The 17,639-nt window shown below is 41.0% G+C and overlaps 1 protein-coding gene across 1 annotated transcript in view; it reads right to left on the bottom strand.

Moving 5' to 3' along the window:
- Positions 1-2,710: 2,710 nt before the first annotated feature.
- MOB1B (MOB kinase activator 1B) overlaps positions 2,711-17,639 on the bottom strand; it is a 43,078-nt gene continuing 28,149 nt past the window's right edge. Inside the window, exons 4-6 of the mRNA XM_085308852.1 lie at positions 11,674-11,807; positions 9,198-9,361; positions 2,711-8,625 (exon numbers count right to left, since the gene is read on the bottom strand). Coding sequence (XP_085164978.1) covers positions 8,548-8,625; positions 9,198-9,361; positions 11,674-11,807 — 376 coding nt within the window. The 3' untranslated portion in view covers positions 2,711-8,547. The remainder of the gene's footprint in view (positions 8,626-9,197; positions 9,362-11,673; positions 11,808-17,639) is intronic.

The following is a 17,639-nucleotide window of genomic DNA, read 5'->3' as shown; positions in this document are numbered from 1 at the left end:
CACCATCCTCCCCCTCACACACAAACACCCCGGGGAAAAAAAAAAAAAAATGTTTGCCTGCCGGGAGAACAACCTGCGGGGCGACGCCGGTAAGGAGACGGGGCCGGGACCACAGTCGGCCCAACTCACCGATGTTGCCCTCGACCGCAATCTTCTTGATGTTGCCCTCCAGCCTGCCACGCTTGGGAGGAGTGGCCATGGAGGCGCAGAGCTGCTTTCTGAGTACGTCTCGAAGAACGAGAACGCTGCCGCCGCAGCGCGAGCCGATAACGGCCGTAACGGAAATAACCGTCGCCTCTTCCGCCGCCGCGCTCGCGCCCAGCCCGGCGCCGCGTTCGAATTTGGCGCGCGAAGGGACTGACAGGACGGTAGCCTGACGTCACCGGCAGCGCCGGGGTGCTGAGCCCGCGGCGCCTTGTACGGGTGGCCGCGAGGGCCAAAAGCTGGTGCAAGAGGGCTCGGTGCGGGAGCGAGCGCGCGCCAAACGGGTCCGGGCAGGCGGCAAGAGGCGAAAGGCCGCTCGGCCGATTGCAGCGCTGCGGATCAAGGGAGAGTTGCAGAAGGCGAAGCACATCGATCGCTGAGCGCTCCGGGGGCGACGCATGCGACGAGTTTCTCGGCTCTCAGCGCCGAGGGGGCRGCACGGCGGCGGCCAGCGCTGCCCCCCTCCTCTGCCACCCTGCAGCGTTTGGTTACTCGGCGAAACGCGTAAGCTTCGCTCTGCCTTCCTCCGGTAGCGAGAGGAGAGCAGCGGGAGGGCCGTGACCTTTTCCCGCCGCCGCGGAAAGGAGCGTCGCAGCAGCGGGTCAGGCGACGGCCTGCACAGTGAGCTTCGCCGCGCGTGTAGACGTGCGCAACCGCAGAGCGGAGCCAAACTGGACCCGACAGCGTATACCCGCGTACCCGGGAAACACTCGTCCTCGCTGCGGCACAGGATTCAACCCAGAGCTGCAGCCCCGGGGCCTCCACGGGGGCTCCTGCTGCCCCAGCCCCCTTGTGCGTGCCGTGCACCCCGACCTGGCCAAGCTGAGGAGGAGGAGGGCAGTGGGGCGCCTTGGCTAAACAGGCTGGAGCCCGCTGTCACCCAGGGCTGAAGCCTTGTGCGGCCGAATCCTCTCTTCCTGCAACTCTCRCCTCCCTCACGCTGCCTCGCAGAAAGCCGTCAGGCACTGGGCTTTGGGCCGGGGGTATCCTCAGGTGCATTACAACACAAATATAAATTATAATTGCCAGTGCAAAGTTCTCTCATCCATACGCTTCAACGGATGAAAAAAACAGAGTTTCAAAAATACRTTTACAACCCTGAGGAGCACTAATTTGAGCACAGCAGCCTCAGTGTACCTTGGGGGCCCCACGTGACAGGTTCAGAAACAAGACCAGAGGAGGCTGCAAGGCATTTGCACCTTCCACAAACCACCAGCAGCAGCAGCACAGGCTTCCCCTGGCAGCGCAGAAGAGGCTACCAAAAGGAAACAGTTAATACCATTTCCTCATGCGCAGACAATCAAAGCTGTCAGTTTCTAGCAGCAGGCAGCAGCAGCTCCGCGCTTGGAAAGCCCAGCAGCGAGCCTTTCCAGATTTTTACAGGACAAAATTAAAGCATGACCATGGCTGTATATAGCTCACTGACAGGAGCYAATATGTAACCATTCAAATTAAAAATCTTCCAGAAATATACTAAAAATGAAACAAAATGGACTTAAAGGCAATTAAGGCATCTTGTTTGGAGGGTTATGGCTGAAAACATTAAAATCCTTCAAAAGGCCATCCATTTCTTCTTTGAAAATGCRTTTCCCAGTAATACCATCAAAGCATCAAATCATTTTCGTTCTCGAAAGTCCAAGTTAAACTGAGAAAAATCTTCAAATCCATGAAATGTGTACAGGCAACAAACAAGGCAGTCAGGACCAACACACACCCTTAACAATGCACCAAAATTTTGACACAGGAGCAGGTCTTGTTACAAAAGGAACYGTACCAGCCACCACACCACACCACACCACAAATGGTGGCTGGGCACCTGCTCCAAGTCACACAGAAACATCTAAAACTTGAGTAACTGCACTATAGTTTGCAACATGCAAAGCACTTACAGTTCGTTACTCTATTTTTAAGGTTACGGTTCATGACTTAAGTTACATGTRAAGCGCGTGCAGCTGCAAGCACCATCCTAGAACTCTTCTTGCACGGTCACTGTATCAAACACAAAAACCATGATTATTTGGGGACAGAAATAAAGGCAAGGCCATATCACTTCTAATCTRATGGTTAAAATCACTCTCCGTCTGCAAGAAACAGATGACTTACCACCTAAAGCCCATCCTGAAGAGTTTAYGATGTGACTAGAGCAGCTGAAGGGCAGGAGGAAGGAAGCACTCTCAGAGGGGCAGATGTGGAAGGGAAGGGAAGGGAAGAAAACTCCAGGGAGCTGGCGTACTCCAGAGGTCAGGGTCGAGGTGGGCTTTTAAAAGAAAAAAGACATCTGTGCCGCTGAGCATGGCCAAAAGGAGAGTCTGTGCTTTGTGTGAACCTGGGGACCTGAAACAGCAGAGCACTGAGGGCATGATGTGCCACCACCACTGCAGGAAAGCTTTCAAAATAACCCCAGACAGAGGCTGACATTYAGCTAATGCGACACTAAACTTTCTATCCGAAATCCCAGACTGAGCTCCATTTGTATTTTGTAAATTCAGGGCATCAAACAAGGAAATATAGAGGGTATCAGGTTGTTTTATTGCTATCGTGTCTGCCTGCAATACAAATATTCACAAATTCACGCAAGGCATTTACAAAAATCTAATTTGTATGTGTAATGTTCATATGTGTACAATATACAGAAAAAAATCTATCTACAAATAGAAGTTAATTTAGAAACAAGCTCAAGAAGAAAAAAAAAAGACAATCATGGTCAAACGTAGCTATTTATTTTTTTCCTTATAAACAGCCTTCAGTTTCTTATTGAAAAAAAAACTAGAATTTAAATATTTTGTCCCATCACATACAACAATCTGTATACATTATTTACATCTCTCAAATAAACATGTTGCAGATTTTCAGACATTCAACTTTTTCTTTTTTTAAATCAAAAGCTGTTTTGATTTAAAACTAAAATACCAATCCATGAATACAAACTGAAGCAATATTGGCACAGTTAGCTTACAGTAAGGGCTCCCATCTTGCATTTTGTATTTTACACCTTATTTTCTCACATCTGTTTTAAGATTCTAAAGGAGGAGGAAAGTTAGTGTTGCTTTTATAGTATCTTTTTTGCCTTTGAAAATGGCCTTTTATTCAAACCTCATTCACTGTTACTGCATATCAAGGTATGTGCTTCCGCGATATTAAGCAACACAATTTCAGCATACAGAAGTAGTAAAACAGCATTGAAAATAAGTGTTCCCTCCACAACATGTCTCTGAAAAATGTGAGACGTTGCAAATGTACAAAAATAATGAGTATAGTTTAGTGGCTATAAAAATTAATTTTCCCTAAAAATACAATATTCTATGAACAAGTTAGGGAGTTTGTTCCTAAAACAAAAATGTAATTTGATATTTAACTACACTGCAATCTTAACCTGGTAAGAGGAAATTAAGACAAGCAGAAAAATACAAGGTTTAATACTAATGACCAGTGTTGGTCTCATAAGGTAAAACATCCAGGAAAAGACAACAAGCAATCGTAAAACTGCCAGAGGTTTTAGTAGTGCAGCTTGGAAAAACCTGACTGATATTAGCGATGAAGGAAACAAGATTCAGAATACCAGCGAGTTTTCTAATTAAAGAGGAGCAAGGAGTCTGTATTCATGCTGCAGCTTTTTAAATAGTCCAACTAAGAATGTTTTATATACAGTAATACAGCACTCTGGCAGGTAGGAAGAGGGAGAGGCTGACAAGAAAAAAAAATAAAACTACCCAAAAGGATGTGTTATGTGTGGCAATTCAAGAGGGCAGGAATGAGAAACAGGTACAATCTGAAAGGTAAGTAAAGTCAATAGCAGCAAATAGGTATCTTACCTGTAAATGAGTGTCAGGGAGATTGGGAGAGTGTTCAGTTCCTAAATACTGAATAAGGACAGTGCTTGTCTATGTTGTATCTTAAAGTAAAAGCAAAAGTTCAAAATCCTACATTGCATAGTAAGCAGTAAAAGAAACTTGATACTTGCAGATGGGCTATCTGCCCCTTGAAAATTGTTTTCTCCTCTCAGCTACCATTTAGCTACCTGCAACAGCAGAATGTGGCTTTTTTTTTTCTTCCCTATTTGCACAATTAACTTGGATCCCTGTCTTGAGTGAGAACTACTCAAAAAACAGGTACAATCTTTGTGAGCGGAATTTTTCTACACAATCTAAATAGTGTCAGCACTGGCAAAGATGGCAGAACTTGAGTAATTTAACAGCGTTTGCCCCATCCCATCGAGGTAGATGACCTCCTGAAATTACCACCCAAACCACTGACACAGTTAAGTATAGTGGCAGCTGAAGAACACCCCAAGCCACAGAACTTAAGAGCTTATTACACTGGAAGGCCTGAACCAGCACTGACAGCTCAGCCTGGTTTTAAACCTCATCAGCATGTTCTGCTCCCACCGACTACGCAGCCGTAAGCTTTTGTATCACAGAGCTCGTGACATGTAACAGAGAGTCCGTTGAACAGAGGCCTAGAGCAGCATGGGTTCTGTTTGCGGGTTATTTCTCTGGGTTTTACTTGGGGAGAGTGGAGGTCCTCCTCACCTCCCTCCAGCAAATGCACTATTTTATAAACACATTCACCAGATCCAGATTCAGTTTGTAAAACATGGCAACTTTTGTTTAGTACTTCAGTGTGCCCTTACTTCAAAAGTGTAAACACACATGAACTTCTGGTCCCACATCTTTTTGAAGAAAAAAAAAACTTTAAAAGCTGCAAATATAACAAGCACAGGGATACTGAATCCCAAACACTGCATACGTATCTTTCATGTTGTTATTTTCAAGTGTATAATTAAACAATGTGTTCATACAGCTGTCAGGCAAATCAAGATCTCCAAGCTTTTAGCACATGTCTAGAAATTATTTGGTAAAAATGTTTTCTACCACCAGATTCTAATCACAAAAAAACACACTACCTATGTAAGGCTAATCTTTTACACAATGCATTGTAATTCTGACCTGCAGCAGATGCCTTTGAATTTCCAGAACTGTTAATAATAATAATAATAATAAAAGTCCAGAGCAGAGGTATAAGAACAGCCAATGCACTGTTATCATAGCAAATCCTCACTTTTAAATCTTCTTTTGAATACTTACTGGTACGTGGTATCAAACTAACCAGACCACTTTAACTCTAATGGAGGATATCTCCTATTTAGCACCTTGGTGCAGACTTACACCACTCACTCTCATGTCTTGTTGCAGTGGGGTAACATGAGCTAGCTCTACCACTGGTTAAAATGTCCTTCTCCAGTAAGCACACTCAGCACACATGGTTCCCTGAGCAGTACTGAATCAACTCAGCAAAAGAGATTTTATCGGATATGAAGGTTAATAGCATTTTTAATAGCTAACTGCCCCTGCAACACTACCATGCCTCTGTAATTGGAAACTTACCAACATTTCTCAGGTATTAAGTACACAAAAAGCTCATGTGTGCAACAGCAAGTTCTTAAATTCAGCTTCCTGCCTAGCTGCAGTCTGTTCAAAATACTGCAGTTCAAATTCAGAAGCTAAGCTGCTTTTCCATAGTCAGATGGATGTTATCTGCCCCTGCAATTCTGAAAGGACACTTGTCACAAACTAAAGGAGTCCTTCAACCCTCTGCCTATAGCCAGCATTACTATTCTACAATCACAAAACCAGGCTTACCTAGTCACATCCAGACCACATGTCAGGCTTGCTACACAGTTAAAAAAAATCCTGCAGTTGCAAATAAATGATGAACAATTCATATGGTCCCTACAGGTACTGCATTCCCAGTTGTCTTGGTTAACATACCATACAGCACATAAAAAGGGTGGTATGTGCAAGAGGAACTCTCTTTCTCCAGCTATTAGGCAGGACAGGAACAGTACTTGCTCAATCCCATATTGGGATATTCTGCTCATCAGAGCTAGTTTCTTCCTTATCACCATATTACTCAATTCCTGTCAGCAGCAATCAGGTGTTACACTGCTGACTGACTCCTCCACTGGCCAGCAGAACTCCTAGCCAGCCAGAGAGTACATGTCCTAAAAAGAGGAGAACTGGCAAAAGTGTTGGGGTGAGTACCACAGTCTTAGGTGACTTGCCAAAGTAATGGAAATGTGTTTGTGCTTCTTGCTTGCTTTTGTCTTTATTCTTCTTACGGCTTGCACATTTTTTTTCCACCCCGTCTCCCTAAAGAGATAACAAGTATTAGGCATCTCCCTCTTTTCCTCCCACATGTGCATACACAAGGGAGAGTCAAGATCCTTACCAGCTGAGAAGGGATAAGACTTTACTCTGACTTTTTAAAACTGGGAGTTTGTTGCAACATTTGAGGGAAAGAAGTCTTTGCATCATAAGTTTGMCCCACCTGGTCCTTCTCATGTGGATTGTGGACCATTCTCTAGTGCAATACTGGATTTTCACAACTGTGCTCAAGTCTGGTAAGAAACGAAGAGACAGAAGACGTAATAGAAAATTCAACTGCTTCTCCTGCTAGACTAGGAAATTTAACTCAACTGAAGAACAATATTGTTCTTAAAATAAGATGCAGATTATTTTGAAATGAAGTATTTTAATTCAAAATAGTGATTCTAGTCTCCAAAATTAACATATGTTTATCAATGGGCTTCTATATTGATTAGCTGGCTGTACCAATGGCTATACCAATTGCAAGTTTTTCAGGCTATTTACACAGTATTTTATTTTTCACTCAATGTTTTCAGTCAAGCAGAAGTGCACAAAATGTTAGCTCAACTGTTCTGTCACATGCTGACCTTGGTTTCAATCATAAAATTTCGAGGTTCAAGAGTCAGTCTAGTGTAAATAGATCAATTTATGTCTTTATATCATACAGACCTAAAAACAGTCATCTCTATCTATCTAGCCAAGCCTGGCAACATTAATCCTCTAGTGTATTATTATCAGGCATTGAGTGATATCATTGGATAGCACATTACAAAACCTAATACAGATTTCTTTGAATCCAAAACACAACAGCTGTGACAAGATCTATAAATGAACAAGAGATAGTCTCTTTGCCTCTGTAGCCCTATGTTTTGTTTCTCAAAGCAGAAATGAGAACAAAAGTTTGTGACAAGTTAACTCCTGTATGAYCACAGACTATAGTTTGAATATCTTTGCTAAAACTGTATTGGAATCAGGTTTCTGTTTGCCAAAACCCCCACAACTATCTGAGATGGAGGAAGGACCTATTTTGAATGGTTTTTTTTTTAGAAACAAAAGATGCACTTACCAAATGACAAACCACTGAAAATTCACCAGTATGTTTCTACTATTTTTCCCTGCCGTAGCTGCCTTGGAGATGGGCTGCAATTTTAAATGGGAGAGAACACTACTGCGCTAACATAAATCCAAAGTGGTCCATGAAATCATTTTCCCTCCAAAATAGACTCCCTACCACAGAAAACACTGGCCAGCAGAGCTCCATCACAGAGCTGGGCTTTTTATTCCTATCTTATAAACATCATCTCACTAGCTATTTTTCAAGCTAGATCTTTCTTGGTATTATTCCAGTGTAGTTTTGACACTATTTTCCCTAACTGTATTTGTGCAAACTGATGGTTCATTTGGCAAATGCTAGGAAAGTCTACAAAAGTGACTGACCTAAATTGATGCTTCTCTCTCAAAAAATACAAGCAACTGTGAAATGCCAAACCAGTGCAATAGACAAATAATCATTTGCTAAGCCCAGGCTATCTGAAACTTTGACACCACTGTCGTCATTTTGATTTGGTGACTAGAACTTCACCATCACTTTTCTCTTTAAGAAATACCTAGCTTTGAAAAATTCTGTATTAATCTCTCTAAAAAAATAAGACAAATATTTGTATTAAAAGCTGGAGATCATCGATTTCAGTAAGTTATGGCTTTTTTTAAGTGTAAGCATATATAAATTTTTCTAAAACAAGTATCAGTAAGTGTCCTGGGTGTTAGTTCATAATTTCTGTTTCCAGCAATGTTCAGTATTGTATGTGCTTTGCACCTCAGAAGTGAGTCTGCCAAGGCACTTAGAGAATGTAAGCAAGTCTTTTAGGGACTTCATGAGAATGGGCTATCATTGACACAATACAGAACCCATCCACCAGCAGAGTCAATCCCCCAACCAAGCATGTTTCCTTTATAAACACTCAGCACCTGCTAAAAATTCACAATGAATAATAACAATCAAAAAAAAGGCTATTTACTGCGTGTCACTAACAGACAAAAGATTTCCCCTAATAAAAGCACAGAAAGTAGAGCTTGGCTGTCAGTAATAACAGCGCAAGGTTTTGTTTTGTCTTGTTTTTTAAAAAACAAACGAACAAAAACTAAATACCACACGCTCGCTTAAAGAAACAAGTGACTTGAAAAAATCCTCTTCCTTTTATCTGTCCTTAGAGGTGAGCTTTTCAATCAATTCTTGAAGTGGTGCAAGTTCTCTTCTATCAATAAGGTTGAATTCCTGTAACAAGGATGAGGAGAAAGACATACATACACATCGTGTTTTATTTGTGCAACTGAAGTGAGAAGTCTTATTTAGATAGAAGTCAACTGGCAGTAAGCTCTTCAAGTCCAGGGTTAGCCACTACAGCAGTTTCTGTCCATCTGCTATTATCTGTATGGCAAAGTTCAAACTAAAGCCTAAAGCTTTGTCCCTCGTTCAAAGGGGGAAACGTGTGAGGGAGATGCTCTTTGTTGAGGCAGTGGGAGGAGGAAGGGACGCAGCTTTTGAGCAAATGCACTCTTTCCAACATGGTTTCAGATGCTGTCCTCCCTCTCATTTGTTATGAATTACTATTCTATTTAATTATTTGGTAATGAATACACATACTTTGTTGAAACCAACTTTTCAGCTCCATGAATGCCCCAGCAGTAAATATAGATTCAAATAGAATAAGACACATTTGGGTGTTACAAGTTGTCCACACTCATACAAAAGCATCAGTTGTTAATAAATTAAGTTGTTAAGTGTTATTTTGATACATTACTTTTTCCAGAACAAAACCAAAACCGTAATGTTCCTGCTAAACTTACCTGAACAAAAAATATAAAGTGCTTGAAAGAAGTGTTAAGATGTGCCTCTTCCTGCAGCTGGATCACTGGATCAAAGTGCTGGTGATAAATGTGAGCATAAACTCTGAAGAGACGCTTTAAAATCGTCTTTGCCACTGACATGAAATTCTTTGGGAAAGGGACACCTAGAAATAACAGAACCAATRGCATATTTTTAAACGTACGTGCCACATTCACGTGTTTTGAAAGACATTATAATCCAAATCTGTCTTGCACAAGGGCTGTTTCGTTTCACCCAGCAGTTCAACTGCTCGCACAACACGCACCAAAGCACAAGGAGAGGAGCTTTCCCTCCCTTCAGCAGTCCAGTGCCTCCTGAATTTGCTCCAAGATGAATCTAATTACATTTCTATGTTGAACCCACCTGGCTTCAGCTTCTAGTTATTGAATCTTATTATGCCTTATTATACTTCCCTGAAGAGCCTTCTCTGATCAAGAATTTTCTTCCTATATGGCCTCTAGCAGTGGGATTCAGATGCCCAAATGCAGGCACCTAATGCCTCAGTGACGTCCTCAGTAGACGCCTGGCCTTGACTGCCAGTGCAGAAAGTCTCCTGCAGGCTCTCACTTTCACTGATGGTCCTGTGTCCAAGATACCCAGGCTACCTCAGTGGCAGCAGATACTTCTTTGAAGGTAACTGAAAGCCACCTTAATCACAAAAATGCTCTCTTCCAGATGTCTCATACTCACTGAATAGACACTTATTTCCCCTCTGCTAACTTCCATCCCTCAGACAGATCACTGTCCCTTAGCCAGATCACCATCCCTGAGCCAGAGGCTTTCTTACCTGCCTGCTAAAATACTCCTTTGGTAAAATTGTATTGGTAAAGCACCAAAACATGCTCCTTTCAGTCATTTTAGTGAAAATGACCCAGGACAGCTAAAATCAGTTTCAATCAGTTTGCTAGTGCATGATTTTCAATAAAAACTGTTCAGGGAAGAGCCGTCAGCCACTGGGAGCAATGTTCTCTAACTGACAAATCCACAAGCTAAAAAAAAAAACATGCATCATCCATCTAAATAATTTGAACCTTTTTAGCTTCCCATCAGGTAGCAGGTTTCCCAGTCAGCTTAGCTCTTTCACAGCTTTTCCAATTGGTGAAGTCCTGTCTGAAGGTCAGAGGCCCAAGCTGAATGCTGTAAGCCCCTCATGATGTCCCTAACTCTTTAAAACACTAGCAACGAAATTTTCATACTCCTGCCTAACCTCATGCCTGTGGTTGCATGTCCATCACATCTCCTTCACTGGCTATTGTCTCTCAGGGCCAGTTAATATTCAGTTGGTTGTCCACCGTGACCTTTAAGTCCCTTTCTGAATCATTGCCTTTCTTTTCATAGGATGGTGTATGGGATGTATTTTTTTTTCAAAAAACTAACTCCACAGAAGTATGAGCTGCAGTAAAAGAAAGATCAAGTCCTGACATAGTCTTTTGAAAACAATTTTAATACAAACTATCACAATTCAGTATTATTCCTGTTAGCAAGGTACCAAATTTCTACCTTAGTTCTGAACTCTACAATGAAACACTAAAATCAATGTCATATTGTAAGCAGATATTGCGCTCACATCTACTAAGCAGGAAAAAATTTAGATTTTTGTCACTTCTTCCCAAACAAACCAGCCTCCCATGCTTCTCTGTTTACTCTAAGTAAAAACAAATGCCACTTGATTCTGATAAGTGGCCTTGATTCTCTGGATAGGCTTACTGAAGATCTGTCAAATGCTTCAGAAACTATTCACAGAATACAAGCAATCAAGAAATCTCCCTTCCTTTTTCTGTAATGGATCATAAGCCTAAGAGTAGCAGCAGTGTACTGGAAAACTGCCAGTTAGAAGCTTTAGAACAAATAGTTCTTCATGCCTGTTATWATTGTATCAGAACTGATGGTGGTTTGTTACTTTCCTCATTTATGAAGGAAATCTCCTTAAAAAATATACATCTTCCATTTTCACTTGAAAAGATTTTTAAAGAATGCATYTAGGATCAAAGATGCAACTCCACTTCCCGGAAGGTAAGGTCTAAGAGAAGTGCCCCATCAGGACAAAACATCTTTTCTGCATCAAAAATCTGTGAGTCTGCACCAGCTTACAAGGTGTTAATAACCTCTTACCTATATCTAGGGAACAAATCACTTTTCAAAACTAAAAAAAGCATTCAGTCAAAAAGGTCACTTGTTAAATATAAACAAGTATTTCCTACATTCTGAATTATGGTGGACTCATTAATAAGAGTATTAACATATGGATCAGAGTTAATATGTTAGCATTTAAATTTTATCTTAACAGATCAAAGTGCCTTTCTATATATAATGTAACTTTTCACAGTTGTCCTACCCTAATCAGACCTTTAGGAGACCTTTCAATGGTACAAGACTTCAATATTTCTGTACAACTGTAATCCCAATACATTGTTCAAGTTTAATTATTTACTTTACCTATTTTAGATGGAAATAGCGTTTCATCATCCAGCTGATCCTGGACCCAAGTCATCAGGTAATCAATGTACTTTGGTGCAGAGCACTTAATTGGTTTCTTTATGTTTGTCCCGTCCGCCCAGTGGTACTCATATCTGGGTTGGGATAACAACAAGACATTTCTTAACAGAAGTGAATCATGCATACAGACGCCAGGAAAGTTCCTCTTCCTGCTCCACCCCCCCTTACTCCCACACCGTCCCAGAGCTCTTCCTTGAAACTAAGGTCCTGATGTTCCCAAGTCACCTGCAACTGCTCCGTACCCCTTCTCCCCAATGCAATCTGACTTCAGGGGGCCTCTGTTCTGTATTCCGTGAAGGCCTTCAAAAATCTTCTTCCTTTACAGGCACAGGACTCATTTATCCTTGGTTCTAATACACTCGACAAAATGTATGTGGCAACCTGCAGTCAAAACATCCCTATACATCAAAAAGGTGCCGTAGGATTAGGTTTCCAAAACTTACACAGAGCTCTTTTTCCTTGAAAAAGGCAACAACTACTTATTCTTTTTTAAAGCTTATTCTTTTCTTACTTTTATTTTTTTATTACTGATAACCTGTTGAAGTGAAACATCAAAAAGCTACATTAAATTCTCATACAAACAAAAGCTAACCTCCAGGACTCAAACTGGTGAAGGTATCTGACTGATTTCCAACTCGAGCTGATCCATGCCTATGCTCCATACATAACTTTGTTCACCAAGTCAGCCCTAGCAATGGGATTTTCTTTGACTCCATTTGCAGAGATCTGCAAAGCAAGTAGCAATGCCCAGTAGTTGAATCAGGTGCAAGTCAGATACTTTGGGCCCCCAACGTCAATGGAAATGCTCTAAACTTGAAAATGCTCTTACAGATTTCGAGTAACTGAAGACCAAACTATTTTTCTTCTTATCAGAGATCCCAAATTACTATTGCATTGAAGATATGGGACAAATTCAGGGATATGTTAATACCAAGGAACACTACTACAAAACTGGAAGCTGGCAAGAAATGCCTTTCAGCTGACAGTTAGAAGAAAGCTTCTAAATTAAATAGTCTTCCTTAAAAAAATGTTCATATGAGGGTCTGGCACTACAACTCAACTCACAGATGAAAAGCATTCAGAAAAGTTGTTTCCAGTCATACCACTGACCCACAGGATAGGTGTAGGCCAGTTACTGTCTTTAGCCTTAGTTCTTCTATTTGTAAATGAGCTGAGATTCTCCAGCTTTACCAACCACTGTATGATTATGGAGCAATAAAATGTGTAATATTTTTACTCTTTTCTGTTCATATAACTAAAAACATTAACATCCTTTACGTAATATGCTTCATCAGCAGATTTCAGTATCATTCATTTTTATAGTTATAATTTTAACTTCAGGAATTGTAAGAGCTATGGAGAACCATATTAAGCATCATCCACTTACATGTGCAACCACACAGAGAAAAAAAGTCTTCATGAAATTAAAGATTTATTGACTGGCTTGGGGATAGCAATTCCACCGATGTCAATACACAACAGTAGATGGCTAATCTTGAGAACAAGTAGCTTTAAAAAACAGGTTTAACACTGGGAATCTGATAATACCAGCTTTCAAGTGAACCAGTGTTTCTATTTCTTGCTAAGTACAAATGCATAGATCTTAATATTCCTTCACAGTCCTTAAGGTCTGCGCAGCTTCTTCTCATTTGCTGACAGCTATGCATAGCCATCTCTTCGTTCTGAAAACAGCATCATTTCCCATGTCTGTTTTAAATCAGCCAGCGTTGTTCAGCCAACCAGCCAAAGAACATTGCTGAAGAAACACTATCCGTGGGGTAAGCGTGCTGCCAAGCCAGAAGCAAAAAGGACTGCTGAGCTTTGCAGCTTTGAAATCCTCCTAGAAAAAAAGTAACTAACAGTGGTTCAGACTAGCAGCAATACTCCTCTCCAAAGTAAGGACAGTACTGGCAGCTCAAACAGTCATGCTCTTACAGGAAACAAACCTACCTAATCTATAAGCTCTACCTACATTCTTTTTAAGAGAATTCAAAGAGATGTTATCAACAGCTAGTATTTGTTCTTTTCATGGGGGACTGCTTGCTTTATTTGATTTTTATTTCTTAATACATAGTAGTATGCCACAACATTTGGGCATGTGTGAATATCACAGTTGAAACTTTCCCTTGCTATCCACAATTAATATTATGAAGATATTTGTAAAGGTCTTCTATTTTAAAGACTGTACAGACCACTTGAAATGAGCCGTTAGAACCATTTCTGATCAAATTTGGCTTAAAGATGTTCAAAACACTCATTTGTTTTGTCAGAACAGTAACTGGGAGAACATTTTCCCAATAAGTGATCAGCTGCTAWCAATGACATAAAGATATCATTTTATAACAGTATCAAATTAGGGTCTGAAAGCCTTTTGAAATTGTATATAAAACAACATTCAGAAATTCCATACACATTAAAAACAACAACAATAAACTGTATCTCAAACTTGGGAGCAAACGCCTCTGTCTCTGGTAATAGAAAATAAATTAGCCTTATCATTATATGGCACTCCTCTAGGGAAATATATTGTGAACAACCTCCACTGTTCAGTAGAGTATTTTCTTATGGGCAAAACAAAGCGTGAGGGATACAGCAACAAATACATGGCTTACACTAACAAGCGGAGGGAGAAAGTTAGGAATCCCTAATGACACTGGTAAAATTCTCTAATATTAACAAATCCAAGTTATTTGGCATCTATAAATAGAAAACCCAACTATGCTTCTGACACTAGAAAACATTCCCAAGTATAAATGATCATAGGACCARCTCCTTCTACCATGCAATTCAATGCACACGGCCTGAAGGAAAATAGCTTGAGTAAAATTAAAGCTACTACTTTGCCCAACAGCAATGAAGCYCAGTGGCTCAGTAAGGCCTTTTAAAGGGTCCTAGGACTTGCAACTGTCATCTTTAAATCTCAGCAAAATGGTATTAAATTGGACAACTGAAAACATCATATTCTGTTTTGTCTCTATTGGTCAAGTGACTCAGGTGCAAAGTGGAGTGTTGCAAAAGGGCAAGAGGATTTATACTGCTGAAAGATAGGGTATTTAAAGGGCCTGTGGGGTTTTGGGGGCTTTCTTTGCTACAGACACAGTGGACAGAAGACAGTATATTAACATTCAACTATGCTCTACTAGGCTCAATTTGCTTATGGGAACTGTCCACCTCTGAATGTCAAGCTATTCTTACTCAAAAATCTAAATGCAGAGGCACTGAGGACCTACAAACCTCTYGGAAGTCAAAAGGGATCTCATCAATATCGAAAGTAAACTTAATTCACTCACATAAATGCCTGAATTTGGATTTTAGAGCCCCAGTTCAGACATCCAGCTTGGAACAATGCAGCAGTCATGTCCTTTGCATTCTCCTTGAAGACTTAAAACCATGGAGGAAATAAAGACAATTCCATCCACCCCATACTAGCCAAAGACCATACTATTTTTATGCAGGTTCTTAACTTCTTACTGTGCCTCTTCCATTGATAGTGATGCTACAACTGTTAAAAGTAATGAGAAGTGTTAACCAACTAGGKCGTGTTTGGCTAAAAATGGTTTGTTTTTGCTGAAGGAATGGAACATTACCATGAGAAAACATATGTCTGGAGCAACACTAAGGGTTGCTTCTCCCCCCTCCCGCTAGTTGTTAAGACAATAAGCTGAGCAGCGGGAGAGAGCGCTCTGTTCTTGAACTTTATGTCAATCATTAACTAACTCAAGGTACTAACACCTTGTTAAAGGCTAATTCAACAATTCTTCCAACAAAGACTAGTCCAACAGAAATCTAAGTGAGACCACAGCACACGTGCTGTTTAATGTTAGTAGGAAGGCCAAAATTGTGCTCCCCCCCAACTTAAAAGCAGCGTTTGGCTCCCCACCTCCCATCCAGGAAGCTACCTGCCTCAGCTAAGCCCCTCTTTTCAAGATTGCTACTGAAAGAACCAGTGAGCCTCAGTAGCAGCTACACAGCTGCATGTATTTGCTTATTCTTAAAGGTAGCGCTTTAGAGAAGGTAATTCTTCCTGCATCAAAAAACACACACAAAACACCCATACACGAACAATGGACGATCTGTCCATTGTCAAAGGGTTAATTTATTCTTTTAAATAGGTTTTGAAGACTAAACACCAGTACCAGGCAGTGGATACAGAAAACGTCATGCGTAAGCTCTGGTTACTCTCCCACACAAGCAGTCTGGCTTAATTTTTCCATAGACTTTTTCCAAGCTTGTTAGTTGTGCTATGCAAGTTTTGACTGTGCCATAACGGGTGTCAAGCCACTACATACATACCAGCAGCTTAAGAACCTTTTTCAATATACAGACCATAAGCATTTTTTCAATGAAAATGTGTAGCTCTACATTGTGTATTTAAATGTAACTATAGGTTTGCTTTAGCTACCCAAAACATTGAATTACTAAAATAAAAAGCCTAAATGCGGATGCAGTTATACTGGAAGGCAAATAATTTTACAAGGCTTGAATTGCACAGAAAGAAAAAAAATCAAATCAGACTTTACATAAGAGGGCTTGCTGCTTTCAGTTCTCCCTAGTTACTCATGTTACTGCTGCTTAACTTGTTTCAAACCGAAACAACCTTATCATTTGGTTCAGCTAACTCATTACTCCTTTGAAACAGATGAGGATGTAGGAACAAAGCAGCTCAGCCAACAGAGATTTAAGAGGCAGTAACCTTCAGCCTAGAAGCAGCAGATAGTACCTAAGAATCAATGCCCTTTCTGCTGGTACTGCTGGAGCCAGAAGAGAACAGGAAAGAGGGATAAGAAAAAGAGGAAATATCAGTACTTAAGTAATTTTTCCAGCAATACCTAAGAAAATTTTGCAGGTCCACTTTAAGTTAAAGAATGGCCACATTCACCTGAACTAAACATACAGTCTATGCTCCATTGCCAGTCATGGCTGGCCTCCCATGTCACCTGGTCCTGTGCCTGTGTAGCCCCAACCCCAGCCCCTCTGGACAAAAACACTCTTACCCATTTTTCACAGAACCCACCCCTAAGCACTGGTGGGGCTTGCACAGTTTGAACAATGTTCTGCAAATGCTAGGCACAACGTCATCTAACCAAAAGCTCTGCAGAATACATTTCCTGGACCACAGTGTCTCCTTCCTACCCACTTCATAATTATTTGAGTATGAGATAAACTTCTGTCAAAGGTTATTGGTCCCTTTGGAGAGAAATAAATTGTTTAGATTGGCAAACAGATGGCTATGCCTCTGATTAACCTCAGCCCCCAAGTAACTGCTTCTCCTCAGACAAACAATAACGCAAACAAAATACTTTCATGATCTTTCTTAACAAGTAAGAGTCTGTTCCACATTCTGAAGCACGAAGCAGGCCATGGGCTATGTTACTGCACAAGCTTTTACCAAAGTTCTTTTGTATAATAGCAAACTTTCATTTGTTTTATATTTTGCCCCTTGCCTGGTTTGCAGCAGCAGGTTTGCCTGCCCACACTGGTTTTGGCATTCAGCAGCATCCATTGTTAGCTAAGGAACGTGGCACCAAAGCTTTTCTTCATCTGTCTTGCTGCTTTCATCTTGCAGAGCTGATGCTCCCTCTGGCTCCCCAGCTCTCCTTCCCAGAGCTCCCTGTTACCCTTCCTCGACTCCACCCCCCACTGGCTGGGAATTCTGACTTCAGAAAGTAACAACAAATTTCATTTTAAGGAAGGAAGAAGCAGAGAAGAGGACTGTTTTATTTATTTCTCATTTATGATTCTAAGGTAGCTTAAAAAGCAGCAGCGTCTTCTCTCTCCATTCACTTAGAAATGCAGGTATTTTCCACTTCGGAAAACCCAAAGCAGTAGAGAGCAAGCAACACCACAAATGTTCAAAATCTGTACAAAAGTATAAACAAGAACTAAGGAAGTGAAACTTAACCGAG

Source organism: Rhea americana, unplaced genomic scaffold, assembly GCF_003343005.1.
Source record: "Rhea americana isolate MKP2758 unplaced genomic scaffold, rheAme1 scaffold_284, whole genome shotgun sequence".
In the NCBI taxonomy this organism is placed as follows: Eukaryota; Metazoa; Chordata; class Aves; order Rheiformes; family Rheidae; genus Rhea; species Rhea americana.
Note: the sequence above shows the minus strand (reverse complement) of the source record. Positions and strands in the feature narration are given on the sequence as shown.